The 15102-nt window shown below is 36.8% G+C and overlaps 1 protein-coding gene across 1 annotated transcript in view; it reads right to left on the minus strand.

The window, feature by feature from the left end:
- Positions 1-1248: 1248 nt before the first annotated feature.
- Positions 1249-15102, minus strand: part of gckr (glucokinase (hexokinase 4) regulator) — a 65220-nt gene continuing 51366 nt past the window's right edge. The window contains 8 exon segments of the mRNA XM_043687503.1: positions 1249-1287; positions 4704-4747; positions 4750-4837; positions 7415-7564; positions 7667-7737; positions 12322-12340; positions 14227-14324; positions 14433-14525. Of these exon segments, the coding sequence (XP_043543438.1) occupies positions 1249-1287; positions 4704-4747; positions 4750-4837; positions 7415-7564; positions 7667-7737; positions 12322-12340; positions 14227-14324; positions 14433-14525 (602 nt within the window).

A 15102-nucleotide genomic window follows, 5' to 3' on the forward strand; every position in this document is an offset into this window, starting at 1 on the left:
TACATTTGTACTCAAATCCTAGAAGGCCTTGCTTTGTATTTGCTTACTATATCAAGCTAGCTCTTAGTGTGTCATAAACAAGGAAACCCAGGTACCTTTAGGTACCAGCACTTCCCAATCTCTCTGTTGAAGAAATACTCTGCCTTTCTGTTTCATCTAGCAAGCAGAGATCTTTGCCACACAGGGTAACTCCATACTTATTTGCATTAATTTCTACATGCCAAGTTCTAGTTCATTCATGTAGCCTGTCCAAGACCCCTTGCAGCAACCTTTCTTCTTCTTCAAATATGCATAGTTCTGTGTTATTAGCAAATTTGGGAATATTACATTTGGTCCCCATATCCAAATCATTGATAACAATTGCAAACAGTTGAGGCCCGAGCACTGATCAGTGCAGCACCCCACTAGTTATCCTGAGAATGACCTGTTTATTCCTACTATCTGCTTTCTGTCTGTTAACCAATTTTCGTGTATACTAACATATACTCCCCCAATTTCATGCACTCTAACTTTGTTCATTAATCTGCTGCATGGAACCTTAACAAAAACCTTGTGAGATATAAATACAACACATAGTTACCTATCCTACTAGTGTATCCATCCGAAAAGTAACATCCTTAAAAGCCTTCAAAAAGTTTGTCATGCATGATTTCCCTTTTATATATCCATGTTGACTCAGCTCAATCCAATTTTACCATGCTTTCTAATTGTCCAGTTATCAAACATCCAAACATGTAGTTTTTTATGCCCTCTCTTTCCTTGAACAGGTTGTATTTACTACTTTCTAAGTGGATTGTGGCATTAACAAGGCAACTAACAAGCTATAATCCTGCCTAATTTGTACCTTGTTGCTGTTCAGTGAGAAATGCAAAAAAAATGCAACAAATTGAGATAGGCAGATATCTGGTGAGTAGTGAGGTGTTCCAGGAATGGCGTAGATGGGGATAGAATCGGATGTAATGGACACCATTGGGTAGGATAGGTAGTTAATGAGGTGCATTTGGCAAGACACAGCAAGAAATCTCACAAAGTTTCCTATCAGGAATCCTCCAAACAATTCAATGCCACTGATACTTACCCAAAACAAAACACAATATTCAACCAAAGGAGTCTTACAAAATTGTTCACAGCGCAACATGATTTATCTTACGGATTTAACTGCAGTTGGATGAAAAGTGTACTTAGCTCAAGGAGAATCATGAGAGACTTTTTGAAATGAAATTGAAATGTTCAAGCATTAACAGAAATTCATAGATGACAACTTCCCTGCTGATACTCATCAAAAACCTGACAGAAAAAGAGCCACTTAGATTAAAGGTTGCAATTGTTAGAAATATAATTACCTTGACTAAAATACAATGGATGGGTTGATACTCCAGACCTGAGCTGATCCAATTCCTAAAATGAAACAGGACTCAACGATTTGAATAGTACCTATTTTTAAGTTTGAACTTATAGAAGTCTGCCTGTGGACAGCCATTTTGTACATTTTGATCTCAAGAAAAGCTGTTCAGACAGTTCCAGTCACCACTCTCAATGAAAATAAATGTCAATGGCATGTGAATGTTGGTTTTTCTCTCCAACAACAGGAGTTACAGACATTTGATCCCAGGGTGTAGAGTCCAAGGGAACGTGAACAGCACTTCTTCCTATTCTGCTGAAAAAGTTTCAAGTGTCATTCCGGCACAACCTGTAAGAAAAGATAGCTGTCACATGTTTCCTAGAAGTTGCTGTATCTACTGACTCTGCCTACAATGGACAATTCCAACTTTCACCTGCAGAAGCCTTTGTAGTTGCTAAATCTTGCTTTATTCTTCAACCTCTTCACTGCAGGAAGAGGCTCATTAAGCAAAATAGGCCTAAAATGATAGTAGAGATTGATCTCATTTTCAGCTTTATATATAATATCTATCTTTATTTAAATCTTTGCTTCTGTATTTTAGCTAATTTTTTTAAACATTTGTTATTTACTTAACTTCCAACAACATTTGCATCATAAACTATTCTTTCACCTTGTTTAAAGCATAATGCTATGCTACTGGTTACTTAAAATTAAAACGACCATAATTAAAGAGGTCTACATAGAAGCGTAAATAAATTATTAGTTTATGTATTAAATCCTGATAGATATGACAAAGTAGATATGGAGAGGATGCTTCCTCCAATGTGAGGATCGAGAATCAGGGGTCACTGTTTAAAAGTCGGTGACACCCATTTAAAACTGAGACAAAGCCAATCTCTTTCTCTCCAATGGTTGAGAGTCTTTAGAAATTCCTTCCTGAAAGGTGGTGGGAAGCAGAGCACTTTAATCTTGTTCAACAAAGGCTATTCTTCTCAACAATGCTGTCATGGTCGGCAGAACTGTTGGTTTGAGAACACTGTCTGATCCGCCATGATGTTATTGACTGGTGGAGCAGGCTCGAGAGTCTGAATGATCTATTCTTGCTCCTAATTTATTTGTTCATTAGTTTGCAGAACACTCTGAGGGCATATCTGATACATGGCAGATGCAGGATAATCTGGATAAATGTGAAGTTATATGGTTTGGTTGCAAAAAGAGGAAGTAGTTTATTATCTGAATGGTTATAAATTAAGAAAGAGGAATGTGGAACATAAATGCAATGTTTGAACGTCTTCATACATCAAAGGTAAGTATGGAGGTGCAGCAGATGGGAAAGAAATCAAATGGTATGTTAGCCTTTTAGTGAGAGAATTTGAGTATAGGATGTTTTGCTGCAATTATATAGTGCCTTGGTGAGACTTTGGAATGTTGTGTGCAGTTTCAATCTCCTTATTTTAAGAAGGATGTTCTTGCAATAGAGGAAGTGCAACAATGATCTATCAGACTGATTCCTGTGATGGCAGAACCAACGCATGAGGAGACGGATTATATTTGCTGGAGAGGGATTATATTTAAGGTAGATACAGGAAGGCTGTTCCCGATGATGTTAGTCCGTATGTGGAGCAAAACTGTTGGAAGCTGCAAGGCAAAGGGACTTGGGGTAGTTATGCATGAAAGACAGAAAGTGAGCACACAGGTGCAGCAGGCAACCAGGAAGGCTAATGGAATGTTGGATCATTTTTTAAAGGTGTTGGAGTCTAAGAGTAGGGAAGTCTTACTACGACGGTACAAGGTACAGATGAGACCGCATCTGGAGTACTGTGAGCAGTTTTTTTAAAGAAAGTATATTATTTCATTGAATATAGTTCAGAGAAAGTTCACTAGGATTGTGCCTGATCTGGAGGGATTAACCTATGAGCAAAGATTAAACAGGTTAAGATTCTACTCATTGGAATTTAGAAGAAAAAGAGGTGATCTTATTGAAACATATGGGATTCTTAAGGGAATTGACAAGATTAATGCTGAGAGAATGTTTCTCCTCATGGGAGAGTCTAGGACCAGAGGGCATAGGCCTAGAATTAAGGGGTGCCAACTGAAGACTGAGATAAGGAGGAATTTCTTTATTCAGAGTGTTGTGAATTTTTGAAACTCCTTGCCATGGAGAGGTGTTGGGGTATATTTGTGTATATTTAGGGCTGAGATCAATAGCTATTTGTTCAGTAGGGGAATCAGGGTTACGGGGATGGGGCAGGAAAGTGGATGGGAAGAGTGTTGGCCGTGATCCTATTGAAATGCAGAGGAGTTGTTCTTATTTTTCCATGGTCTTCTAATGGTCAAAGAACCAGGGGTCACAGTCCAGGGATGCAGGGCAAACCATTTAGGAATAAGGTGAGAATAAATGTCTTCACTCAGAGCATGGTGAACCAGTAGAAATCATTACCACAGAAAGCAGTCATGGCTAAAATATTGTATGATTTCAAAAAGGACCTAGGTAGAGCACTTGGGGCAAAAGGGATCAAAGGATATAGGGGAAAAATGGGAACATGCTGCTGGATTGAATGATCAACCATGATCATAATGAATGGTAGAGCAAGCTCAAAGGGCCAAATGGTCTAATCCTGCTCCTATTTCTATGTTTCTATGGTCATGACAGTAGATAAGATGTATAAATTCTAAAAACCTAAAAAGGAACCAAAATTCAGGAAATTCCCAGCAGAACCATTTATAACCAGAGGTGAGAAAGTAGGTTCACAGCTCAGATGACCGATATGTTTTGCAGAATTCGAGAGGACAAGTGACTTTTTTTGAACAAACTGACTCGACATTAAAGGGAAGGGACAACAACAATGTGATGGATAATTTCAGGTTCCTTTTTGGACCTTTAATCTCACACCTGAATAATCCAAAATTTGACAATTAAGATTCCTGCCCTGCACTTGTTGCAATCATTGCAGGCACCCTGCATTTTTTTTGTACTCATTATTCAAAGTATGAATCCCAGGGTATAACAACCAAAGCAGGAATATAGCATTAAAAAAGTTGGGAAATGAATCAACCAGTGAATCCTGGTGCAATGTTGCTACTCAATATTCTTATTTTCATTCTTATTTCCTGCGTCTGCATGTATGCCTTTTTCTCCCTTGGAATTGGTGTGGTAAACATTTAATGTGTTGAACTGATTTCTTAATGTGCTGACTTCTTTTAATATGCCCAAATTACTAACACTCATATAGTATAGAAACAACCGTGTTGAGATTGCAGCTGACGTCTTCTAATTGACCTTTACATTTGGTGAATAGTTTCTGAGGATGGAAAGTATCTAGTGAACAATTTCCATTGTGTAATATTTTATTCCTCTTACCTTTCTCATTGTTGAAGCAAGCTGAATATGTTGTGAAATTTCCACATTTTCATCTTTTCACTTAGTTCATCTGTTTCATAAATAGTCTTTAACAATGTCTCAAAACAGTTAGACTGAGTCTGGCCTGTAAGTCTCTAATGGAAGAAAAAAATGCAAATATACAATTCTCTGTCAATCAATGGTTATTAGGATTGCTAACTTCTTCTGTAATTTTTATTTGTAAACTGAAAGATATTAGTACTATGGAGTTACTTCTTCATGTTTTTCCACCAATGTTAGCATTAATTACTTATCAAAATTATACATCATGCTGTTAGAGGAAAAATAAATGCCCTCTAATGAAGATGGAAAGTGCTCCCCATCATAGGGGAGACAATAGTTGGGAGTTGTTATGTGAGTGGTCTGATTGGTAATGGAGGGGTGGGGAGAGGGGAGGAGATAGGGCTACTTGGTCAAAGCAAAAACTTTGAAGCCCTGTTGACCTTGCCTCCTTTCAGCTGCTGGGTTTCCCAAAGCTAGAGAAACACAGTCCACTATGAAGCAAATTATATCTGAGACTTTTAAATGGTTGACAGACTTCTTGAGAGCAGTTTGATTGTTTCCAGTAAGCTTGGGGTGGTGGCTTAGTGTCACTTTTGATATGGGTCAAGTTTGACATTTTTAAAGAAACTTGAGATCTTATTAATTTTGGGGTGGTTAAAATTCACATTAAAGCTCCTCTGATCATTGCAAAGAATGTGTTTCAACTCTAACCTCAAATAGTTCCCTGTACTCATCAATACGTCACACAGTTCTCCAAGAGAGAATGCCAATTTGTGACAAATTATATGCAGTTTTGTTCACAGCCCAAAGATTGGTTTGTTCACTTCTAGTCAAATTATTTTTGTGATCTTCATGATGGTTTAAAATAAATAGAAACCAATGCAGGTGGAACAGTATTTATTGGGTTTCACTGTCCCATCACAAGCTCAGGTTCAGATCTATGTTAGCTATCATTTGGTTGACTCATCAAATTTTTAATTACTGATGTCTTAACATTTTGGAACTGTTTCCAACAACTTATTAAAACAACTATAATTATAACAAACACAGAGAAGACTGAAGAATGTCAACCGGTCTAGAAACATCAATGGAGGGAGGAGCTGCTTAGCTTTTTTAAGTGATGTAACTTCTTCAAAACTGTTCTGAAGATGTCATATTGGACTTGAAACATTCACTCTGTTTCTCTTTAAATAGATGTTGCCAGATCTGCTGGGTTTCTCTCGAGTTTCTATGTTTGTTTCAGACTCCCACATCTGCAGCATTTTGCTTTTAAACGTAATTATAATATTCTTTATGAAATAACTTCTGTATGATTTAAGCTAGAAAGCATTATAAACTTTTCATTTCTAATAATAATTATGAATGTATAAAATGTTGGTTAGTCAGAAGTTAACTGTACTATTTTGCATGAAACACTTAATTGCTCCTCAACAATGCCCAGCTCTAGATTTACCAAGATTTGAATGATACTGCTATATTTAGAGAGGGTCCACAGAGATCCAAGAAATCCAAGAAATCTGATAGATGAAACATGGTTTTTCCTTGATTGTAACCTTTTTTCTTAATTTCAATGTTGCTAATAATCATTGTTGTCATTGTTCTCATTCATTCTAATCTCTTCATTTCAAATCTAGATACTTTTTTTCACTCCAAATAAGTTTTAACATACTACACCTGGCTCCAACCAAAACTAAGCTTACTACACTTGCCAGTCTTTCCCTTTTGCTACAGTCGACAAGGTTTCAAGCCAAAGCTTTATACAACCTCAGTACTACCAACTTATCTCAGGTTTGATCTTGCAAATTGAATTAAAGATAAAAAATTATAAGGTGCACCTGGTGGAATAAAATTAGAACATTTTGTTTCTTCATCTTTCCTATTATCAGGTTTGATAATATTTTTCAATATGAATCCAGGTTCTTCAATCAGGTTCTCATTAATACAATGTAGTCTTATTGTCTGTCATTTCAATAGTTTTTTGGGAGTGGTGACAAATATGTTGATTTTGGGATGTTAACCAAAAGTTGCAAGTTTCACTCAAATCTATTGTACAACTGACTGCCACATTATGCATGCCCAGACTACAAAAGAGGATGCATTGGCTTCTGACTTTAATGTTAATTGAAAACAATTGGCAAGGCTATTTAGAGCTAAACATTTCTATAGCACAATTAGCCATAAATTAATGACTATTTGGTGAATGTACAAAGAACATAGCTTTCTAATTATATATTATGATTATTGTCTGAAATTCATCTATATTCAGGGAATAGATTAGAAGGTTTAATCAGTGAAAGGTGGGCAGCCTTCAAGTAGTTGTAAAATACAGCATAGAGAATATGCTGACCTTATAAGTAAACATGGAATTATATAGTTTCCATTACCTCATTATTTTTTGGACATGGAGTTTACTTAAAATTATAATGCTTGATTCTTACAAGCAAGGGGGTAAAATGTCATTGTGATGAATGAGAATATGAGGTAACCAGATCAGACATGAACTTAGTGAATGGTGGAGCAGTCTGCTCAGGCAGAGTGGACTACTCCTGCTCCTAATTTGCATGTTTATATAATTTTACTGCAATAATTCAGATACAATTCATGCTTGTGAATGGTTAACTTTAAATTTCGTGATGTATTGAATCAAACTTTATTATTTTTAAACCTACCTGAAGGATGTATAAAGCCTGACCAAATAATTTGGTGTTACTAACTTTGAAGTCAGTCATAAAATTATAATAGACTTTCTCTTTCAAAATGTGCACACCTGTACTAATTGCATTGAGTATCTATTTTGTACTCAATTCATGCTGAAATATCTGTGAAGAATAACATTGTTTTTAATGATCATTTCACATCTTTATATTTAAGTAATATACATGATGATAGAAAATGATTAGGTAGTAACAAAAAGCTACTACCTGAATATTGCATCCTTCGTAATTGTACAATATTGCTGGCCACATGACATTGATTATAGTAAAAACACTTCCTTAGCTGTTCCTGGCATTTAGTAGAAAAGGGAAATACTTTAATAAAAGAAATAATCATTCAGCCCACTTCATAAAATTATCTATAACCTAGTGATACTTCGTACTTTAGTACTCTAGTACTTTACCTAAGTCTCTAAATTTATGAGGGCGAGTTCAGCATAACTACTCTCCAGTTCTTCAATGTGATTAAAACAAGTTTCCAGACTGGCCAACTCCCATTTATATTCAAACTTGACCCACATTTATCCTCCCATCCTTATTCGTGGTAACAGAAGAAACAGTTTATATTATTTCCCTGGGAGTTCTACTGATCTCTTGTCAAAGTTACAGCAAGTGTTTGGAAGAACCTCATTGAGGTCAATGCCCTATGATTTTAACATGAAGTATATTTGCTGAAATTTTTGCCTTGGGCCATGGGCAAAACCATTGTGCAATGCTGGCTAGATGCAAGTATCTGCAATGGCCACAGCTATTAAGGTGAGCCTTTATATCAATCCCAAACTAAAACAAATACAGCTCATCAGATAGCAAAAGGAGACTCCATCTATTTGAACACTTACACAGAAATAAAATCAACCAAGGCTTTTGTCGTTGAATTTTAAATTTCCACAAAGGCAGCGTCCTATTGTTATAAGAAGGTCTCTCTGAATTGCCTCTATCTTTGAAATCTCTGATCTCACTTCCTGCACCATTTAATCTCCTTTTTTTAATATTTCTGAACTCTCCTGTACTGTTTTCATAACTGAAGGAAAAGTTGATCTCAGTGTCTGTTGCACCCTGTCTGATATCCCACCATCTCTGTGCATCATTCTCTTCCTTTTAAAAACCTCAATACATAAATTTGTAGTCAAATTGTAATATATTTTTGATGCCTCTCTGTTTTTTTGTTGGACAAGCATAAATACAATTACTTCAATAATGGCTGCTTGCAATGAGACCACACTGAGTGTCTTTTATCAGTGCAGCACACAACAGGAAGATGGGAATGAGGCTATGATGGATTACGTTTGACAATAAGAAACTAAGGGTGTTTCAAGCTCCCAATCAACAGTCTGGCCTATAATGTCACTTTACTGGAAAAGGCTGCAAGATAGCAGCTTGCACTCAGTGCCTCATGAAAAAGATCACATGACTATAGCAAGCCAAAAGCACATTAGCACAAAATCACTTCTGCCTCCAGGATTTCCCATTTGCTCCAAAACACACATACACAAAAAAACAAGGATTAACACGTGTAGGGAATTTCTCAAATTACCCAGTACACGCATAACTGTTCTAACATAACAACATTTAGTTATTCTCATTTCCTTATATATGTAATATGTAGAGTCTTTAAATTGTGCCAGTCTTTTAACGGTACATGTGCATGATGCCATTGGCTGCCATCTAGATGAAACTTCTTCCCTGTGTATGTCATTTTTGATTGGCATGATACCTGTGCTGTGGACCTCTGGATCTGGTGGTTGGATCTGTGTGCTGTGCATGCGGTGATTCCACACCTTCCTAAAACAGTTACTTGCAGTTGAGGAATAGTTTCTCCAGTTGCACAGGTGCCTGCAATTGTGACAACCTATCTGGTCATTCAATTGTCCTGTGAAGGTCCCAAGTTGGCACTTGTGCTAGGTCTTTGTTGAAGGTTCATACCCTGACTGACTGTCCGAAACTCAATTTTTTCGATTGTTTGGCATTCTTCTCAAAATGTAAATTAGCCTTCTGCGATTGGGTTATCTTGATTCTTTCACACACACCTGTTACTATTTCTGGCTTCAGTAGCTATTTTGTGATTGGAGAGGTAGGATGTGTGTAGTGTAATATTAGCCTTTGTGCTGGACGACTTGTCCTGCCTTTAATAAGTTTCTTTCTACTTGGATTGTCTTATCCATGTGTATGGATTGGCTTGATTTCTTGAAGTAGCTGAATACTTCAATGTTGGAATTGCTGAAATGACTGAACTGCACTTTCAGCATTTGACAATATGATGGTTGTTAAAATCAGTTGATCCAATTCCCATCAGAAAAATAGTAATTCAAGGTGGCAAAATAATCAGAACCTATGAAAGTGAATAGGTTTATGCCAGTTTCAGCTATGGTCTATCTGGAATGTCATGTGTCATTAGCTGTTCTCTCAGTTGTTTAGCTTAGTATTCATTATAAACACTGCACTGGCCAATAAAGCCCTTGATGTCAATGTTCACTTTTTCACAGCAGAGCACGTTGCTTGCTTTTGATAGACTTAATTCAATTCCTTGGTGACTTGCATGGATACACTGTAGCATCTCTCCTCTTGACTCCTCAAGAACAGTTCCTTTGTACAGTATACCATCTTGAGCTGCCAATTAATATCTTTTTGGTCAACATACTCTTACAGCAAACAGATGAGTCCTTGAAACTTTTCGACCATCCATTTACCAGTACTTTCTGCAATACTTATAGATTTGTATCTTATGCAGAGGTTAATTTGATCTGAACAGGGTGCTTGTTTGTTAGATTCAACGTCTCTGCTCACTCGATGAATTAGAACTGGAAGCTTTTATGGTCTGCCATAGCATCAGTTTAATTTCCTCATCAGGTGTGTTGACATGTCTATGACATGTCTATGACATATATCAACTTCCATGACTTGTATGCCATGTCCAGATATATGCAAAATGATTCAGCTTCTTTGAAAGCAAACATTGCTTTTCCCATGATGGACATATCTTCTCCTTTGTATGATGGCTTCCACAATATTTGCATCCTGCCCTTTTTCTGTGATTGTTCTACCTTTTTGGGCCTGGAGTATCTATCAGTGTGATGCAAGGCCTGATTGGTTTTATCATAAACATGCTCTAGCTGCAAATTTCCAACATCAGTGTTTCTGCACATGTTGATTGCTTTCCTGAGAGTAAGTTTTTTTATCTCTCAGTGGATGTGATATTGTGCCTAATGTAATTCCATCGTTAATGAGATCATCTTCTAATTGGATAATTTCAGAGAATTCTGTGAGCTGAGTTATGAGGTCACATGTTCATCAACAGACATTTTTATTTTGGTCTCTAAAATTGAACATTTATGATTGCTTTAGTTTTCTTTCTGGCAGTGTAGGTCTCTGAGGTTCATGCGTTGCAGTGATTTCCAGAAGCAGAGGTCAATGCCACCAGCAACATACTGATACCGGACATCGTAGTGTATAACTTAGAGGGAATATTGGTTCAAAGTGTGCCTTCAGGGCTTCCAAAATTTGGTTGGAGCAGTATTCACAGCTTTGAGCTTTTCTATTTTGTTTAGTACCTATGCTTTCTTATAGCTCTTCAACAGTCAATCTCAGCACCAATTCTCACACCATGTTTCAAGGGTAAAGGGCTCTCAAGTTTAGCCTCGACCATAACTTTGCTGAAGCTTGCTGCAAAATGCCCCATGGTAGATGTCACATGACTCCCGCAAGCAAGGAGGCAAATCATTACATATTGCACTTAAATCCTAAACTAAGGACTGAGAATGATGATCACATATTTTTTGGAATTCCTAAATTTTATTTGAGGAACTTTGAGTGATTTGAAAGGTATGCAGGTGTCCATGTGCAGGTCAATGAGTCTGCACATTATGTAATTGAGTTAAAAAGATGACACTGAAGACAAGAAAACTAATCAGTCAAATCAGGCATAATAAAAATTGCACATTAGATAATGCGTTACAGCTGTACATCCTGAGGGGCCTTGACATGCTAACTCCTCTGAATCAATCCACGATTTACCTGTGACTTTAACTATTTTGTTGTGGGAGAATCTGAAATTAGAGTCAGGATTAGAAATAAGAGGTGCCCATTTAAGACACAGAGGAGGAGAATTAGCTTATCATCGAGAGCCATGAGTCTTTAAAACTCCCTTCATCAAAAAAACTGTGGAAGCAGCGTCTTTAAATATTTTTTAAGCGGCAGTAGATAGATTCTTGACAAGTAGGGGTTAAAAATTTATTAGGAATAGTCATAAGTTTGGCGTAATCAGATCTGATATGAACTTATTGAATGATTGAGCAGGCTTGAGGGTCTTTGGGGCCTATTCCTGTTCTTCAGTCGTATGTTCATGTGGGAATTGGTAGATACCTCAGTGATCCATTGCAACAATATCTGCAGTAACTGCCTGCAGCTTGAGGGACTTGGGCACAGAGGAGATGAGCAAGATTCTGAGCTTAGTGCACTGCAAATGATCAGGGAGGGTAAAAGGTATCTGGACACTTTCTTCCACGAAGCAGTCACGGTCCTTAGTATTGTATCTTCTGATTAGTTTTATTGTCGGGAACAAGTGGGATGACTCTGGCTGGGGCAGGTATATGGTCTGAGAAAGTCACAACAGAGGAGCTTTAGCCCCTATTGTTCAATATGTTGTTCAAGAGATTCAATATTTCTGTAGCTTATATACATGAGAGCAGGATCTGCAATGTGGAAGAGCAGACTGATCATGGCACTGTGGTGAAGCCAGATATTCAAGTGGGAGAATTATAGTAAGGAATTGTATATTATGGGGGAAATGTATGGGGTTCTCTGCAACCAAGAGGGAAAGTGCTGAAGGTTGTGTTGCTTGCTCAGTCCCCAGCTTAAGGACATACCTTTCGGACAAGACAGGAACTTAGAGGGGAAAGAGGATCCAGTTTTCATGGTGCATGTATTTACCAAAAACAGAGGCAGGAGTAATAAAGAAGGTCTTCTGAATGAGTATGAATAGCTCAGGATGAAATGAAATGCAATGTGAGCCATGATCAAATTGGTATGAGCAAAGAAACTTGCAGAATTGAATGTGTGGCACAGGAGAAATGGGTTTCAATTCATGGAACATGACACCAATGCACATGGGAAAGAGGGAGCTGTATCATTGGGACAGTCTTCACCTGAATGGCACCAGAACCAATGTCCTGGTGAGTTGTATAACTAGAGGAGAGTGAGGGCTTTAAAACTAAATAGTGGGGGAGGAGGAGGTTTGGAAAGTTTAAGAGAAAGGACAAGGCAGTAGTAGGGGTGGGTACCATTATGAATAAGGATAATTAGAATGTGACAGGGATAAAAAAATTATAAATGTAAGAACATATCAGCAAATGTAGTCAGAATAAGACTTTGAACTAAGAAAGGGAGTAGGATGGTGTTTGCAAAAAGCAATTTAGAAATCCAAATATAAAAGGTGAGAAAATAGCAAAGTACATTGATGGGGATAAAGAAAAGTTTCGTAGGATTGGAAGTTGGAGTGAGTTGAGTGATAATAGTGCTTGAGTGAGAAAAGTCTAAAAGCCTATATAGAAAATAACAAGAAAAAGTTAAATTTCAATCATTTTATTTGATTACACAGATGATAACACAATAAGATTGATGAACTAATGGCATAAATAGAAAGAAATGATGAAAACCTGATCACCATTACAGAGACAAGATCAAAAATGACCAAAGTTTGGAAATAAATATTCCAAGGTACACAACATTTTGAAAAGGAGGAGGGGTAATAAATGGTGACATTTAGAAGACTCTAGTGTGAAAACAGAAAATAACTGGTGCAGCTGTTCTTCTGAAAAGGCTCTGAATTTTTGACATCTTCTGAATGGTGCCCAATGATAATTGTCTGTCTTGAGCAATGCCTGTCTATGTGTGCGAGAATGTGGACTTGAAAGGCATCTTCCACCTTTCATATTATATCTTTTATTCCTTCAAGAAGTAACAATTATTGGCCAGGTTTTTTTTCAAATTTAATTGCTGCAGAAAAAAATATATTTCCCTTTTAATTGTGTGTGTATGTGTGTGTGTGGTGAGTTATTTAGAATGGTAAATATTTGTACTTTGCTGTTTCAGACTGTGCCAATCAGCTTGAAACCTTGAATAAGTCCTATTTACATAATAAATCAACATTTTGTTATTTATTAAGTAGACATTTTTATTCTACATTTAATATGAAGTATATAATTGGTCATATAGGTAACAGAGGTGAAATCTTTAAAATGTATGCTGTGATGAATGGTGTAGTGGGAACCAGATTAAGAAAGAGAAAGAGAGAGAGTGCACTCTCCAACCTCAGTCCTAGCACCTTGACCTCTCAGAGGTCCTGTACAACAGGCCAACTCGCTTATTAAAATAAGAATACTAGCCATTAATCCAGGTAGATATTGCCCCCAACCACTACTCTGAAGGTTGGAACTGTGCCATAGACCAAGATGACCCCTGTAAAGTTTATTGAAGTTCCAGAGTTTTATTCTTAATGGTTGAGATTATTTGATTGTTCTGAATCCATTTTTAGTTGGTTCATAAGGAGACTAAACTATGTATTATAAGCTTATCTCCATTAATTGCAACCCTTTTGGAAGAAACCAATATTCAAACTTGCTGGGTTTTGAGTCAGGTCTTAACAATGACTTTCAAAATTACAAATATCTGGAACCCCATTATTCTGGTAAAGTAAAGGGATATTATTTAACTATTCTATGCATTGACAAAGCACTGCGGTTCTTATAGTTTAGTAATGTGTGATTACTTACTGTCATACATTGCTTTGGTCTCCCATGTGAGATTGCAAACAAATTGGATGTTGACATCTTAACCTGCTGCACAAGTTTTTCAATCTCTGAAACTTAATCTTTGTCAAAAGAACAAAGAAAGAATAATCTTAAAAGTGCATGAATCTTTTCATAACAATGTTAAGAAATGAATCAATAATTTTATTGTGAAGACTTTAATTATATACCATCTAAAGTAATGACGAAGACAGTAGTATAATTCTTGTGGATTGTGGGAAGAATATTCTTCCTAAAATTGTCATGTGAGATGGAAAATTCTGCTTTTTTTTTAAGAAAAAGTAATTAATGTATTCAAATAGAAATTGTGAACAATTCAGATAAAGCAAAATGCCTTAATATCCATAAAAGTCTCATTTGTAAATTTATGAAGTGTTATGAGGAAATTGAACTTTTGAAAGGTTAATAAAAATAAAATACCATAATGGCAATATTATGATCTAGCAATACAGAGAGCTGGACTAATGATTCAAAGAAATGTATGCAAATGTGACAGCAGCAACTAAGGGATTTCAATTTAGCTAATTAATCAGATAAATCTGAAATGAAGAAGAAAAGACATTTCAGTAATGATGCCTGTGAAATATCTGGGTTGGATTATTTTTCATTCATGTCCTTTTGAAAAGGAGGTCAGTTGTTCTTACGTGGTCTGGTCAGCATGTAAATTCAGAACGTCAGGAACATAGAACATAGAACATAGAACAATACAGCACAGAACAGGCCCTTCGGCCCACGATGTTGTGCCGAACATTTGTCCTAGCTTAAGCACCCATCCATGTACCTATCCAATTGCCGCTTAAAGGTCACCAAAGATTCTGACTCTACCACTCCCACAGGCAG

Source organism: Chiloscyllium plagiosum, chromosome 3, assembly GCF_004010195.1.
Source record: "Chiloscyllium plagiosum isolate BGI_BamShark_2017 chromosome 3, ASM401019v2, whole genome shotgun sequence".
NCBI lineage: Eukaryota > Metazoa > Chordata > Chondrichthyes > Orectolobiformes > Hemiscylliidae > Chiloscyllium > Chiloscyllium plagiosum.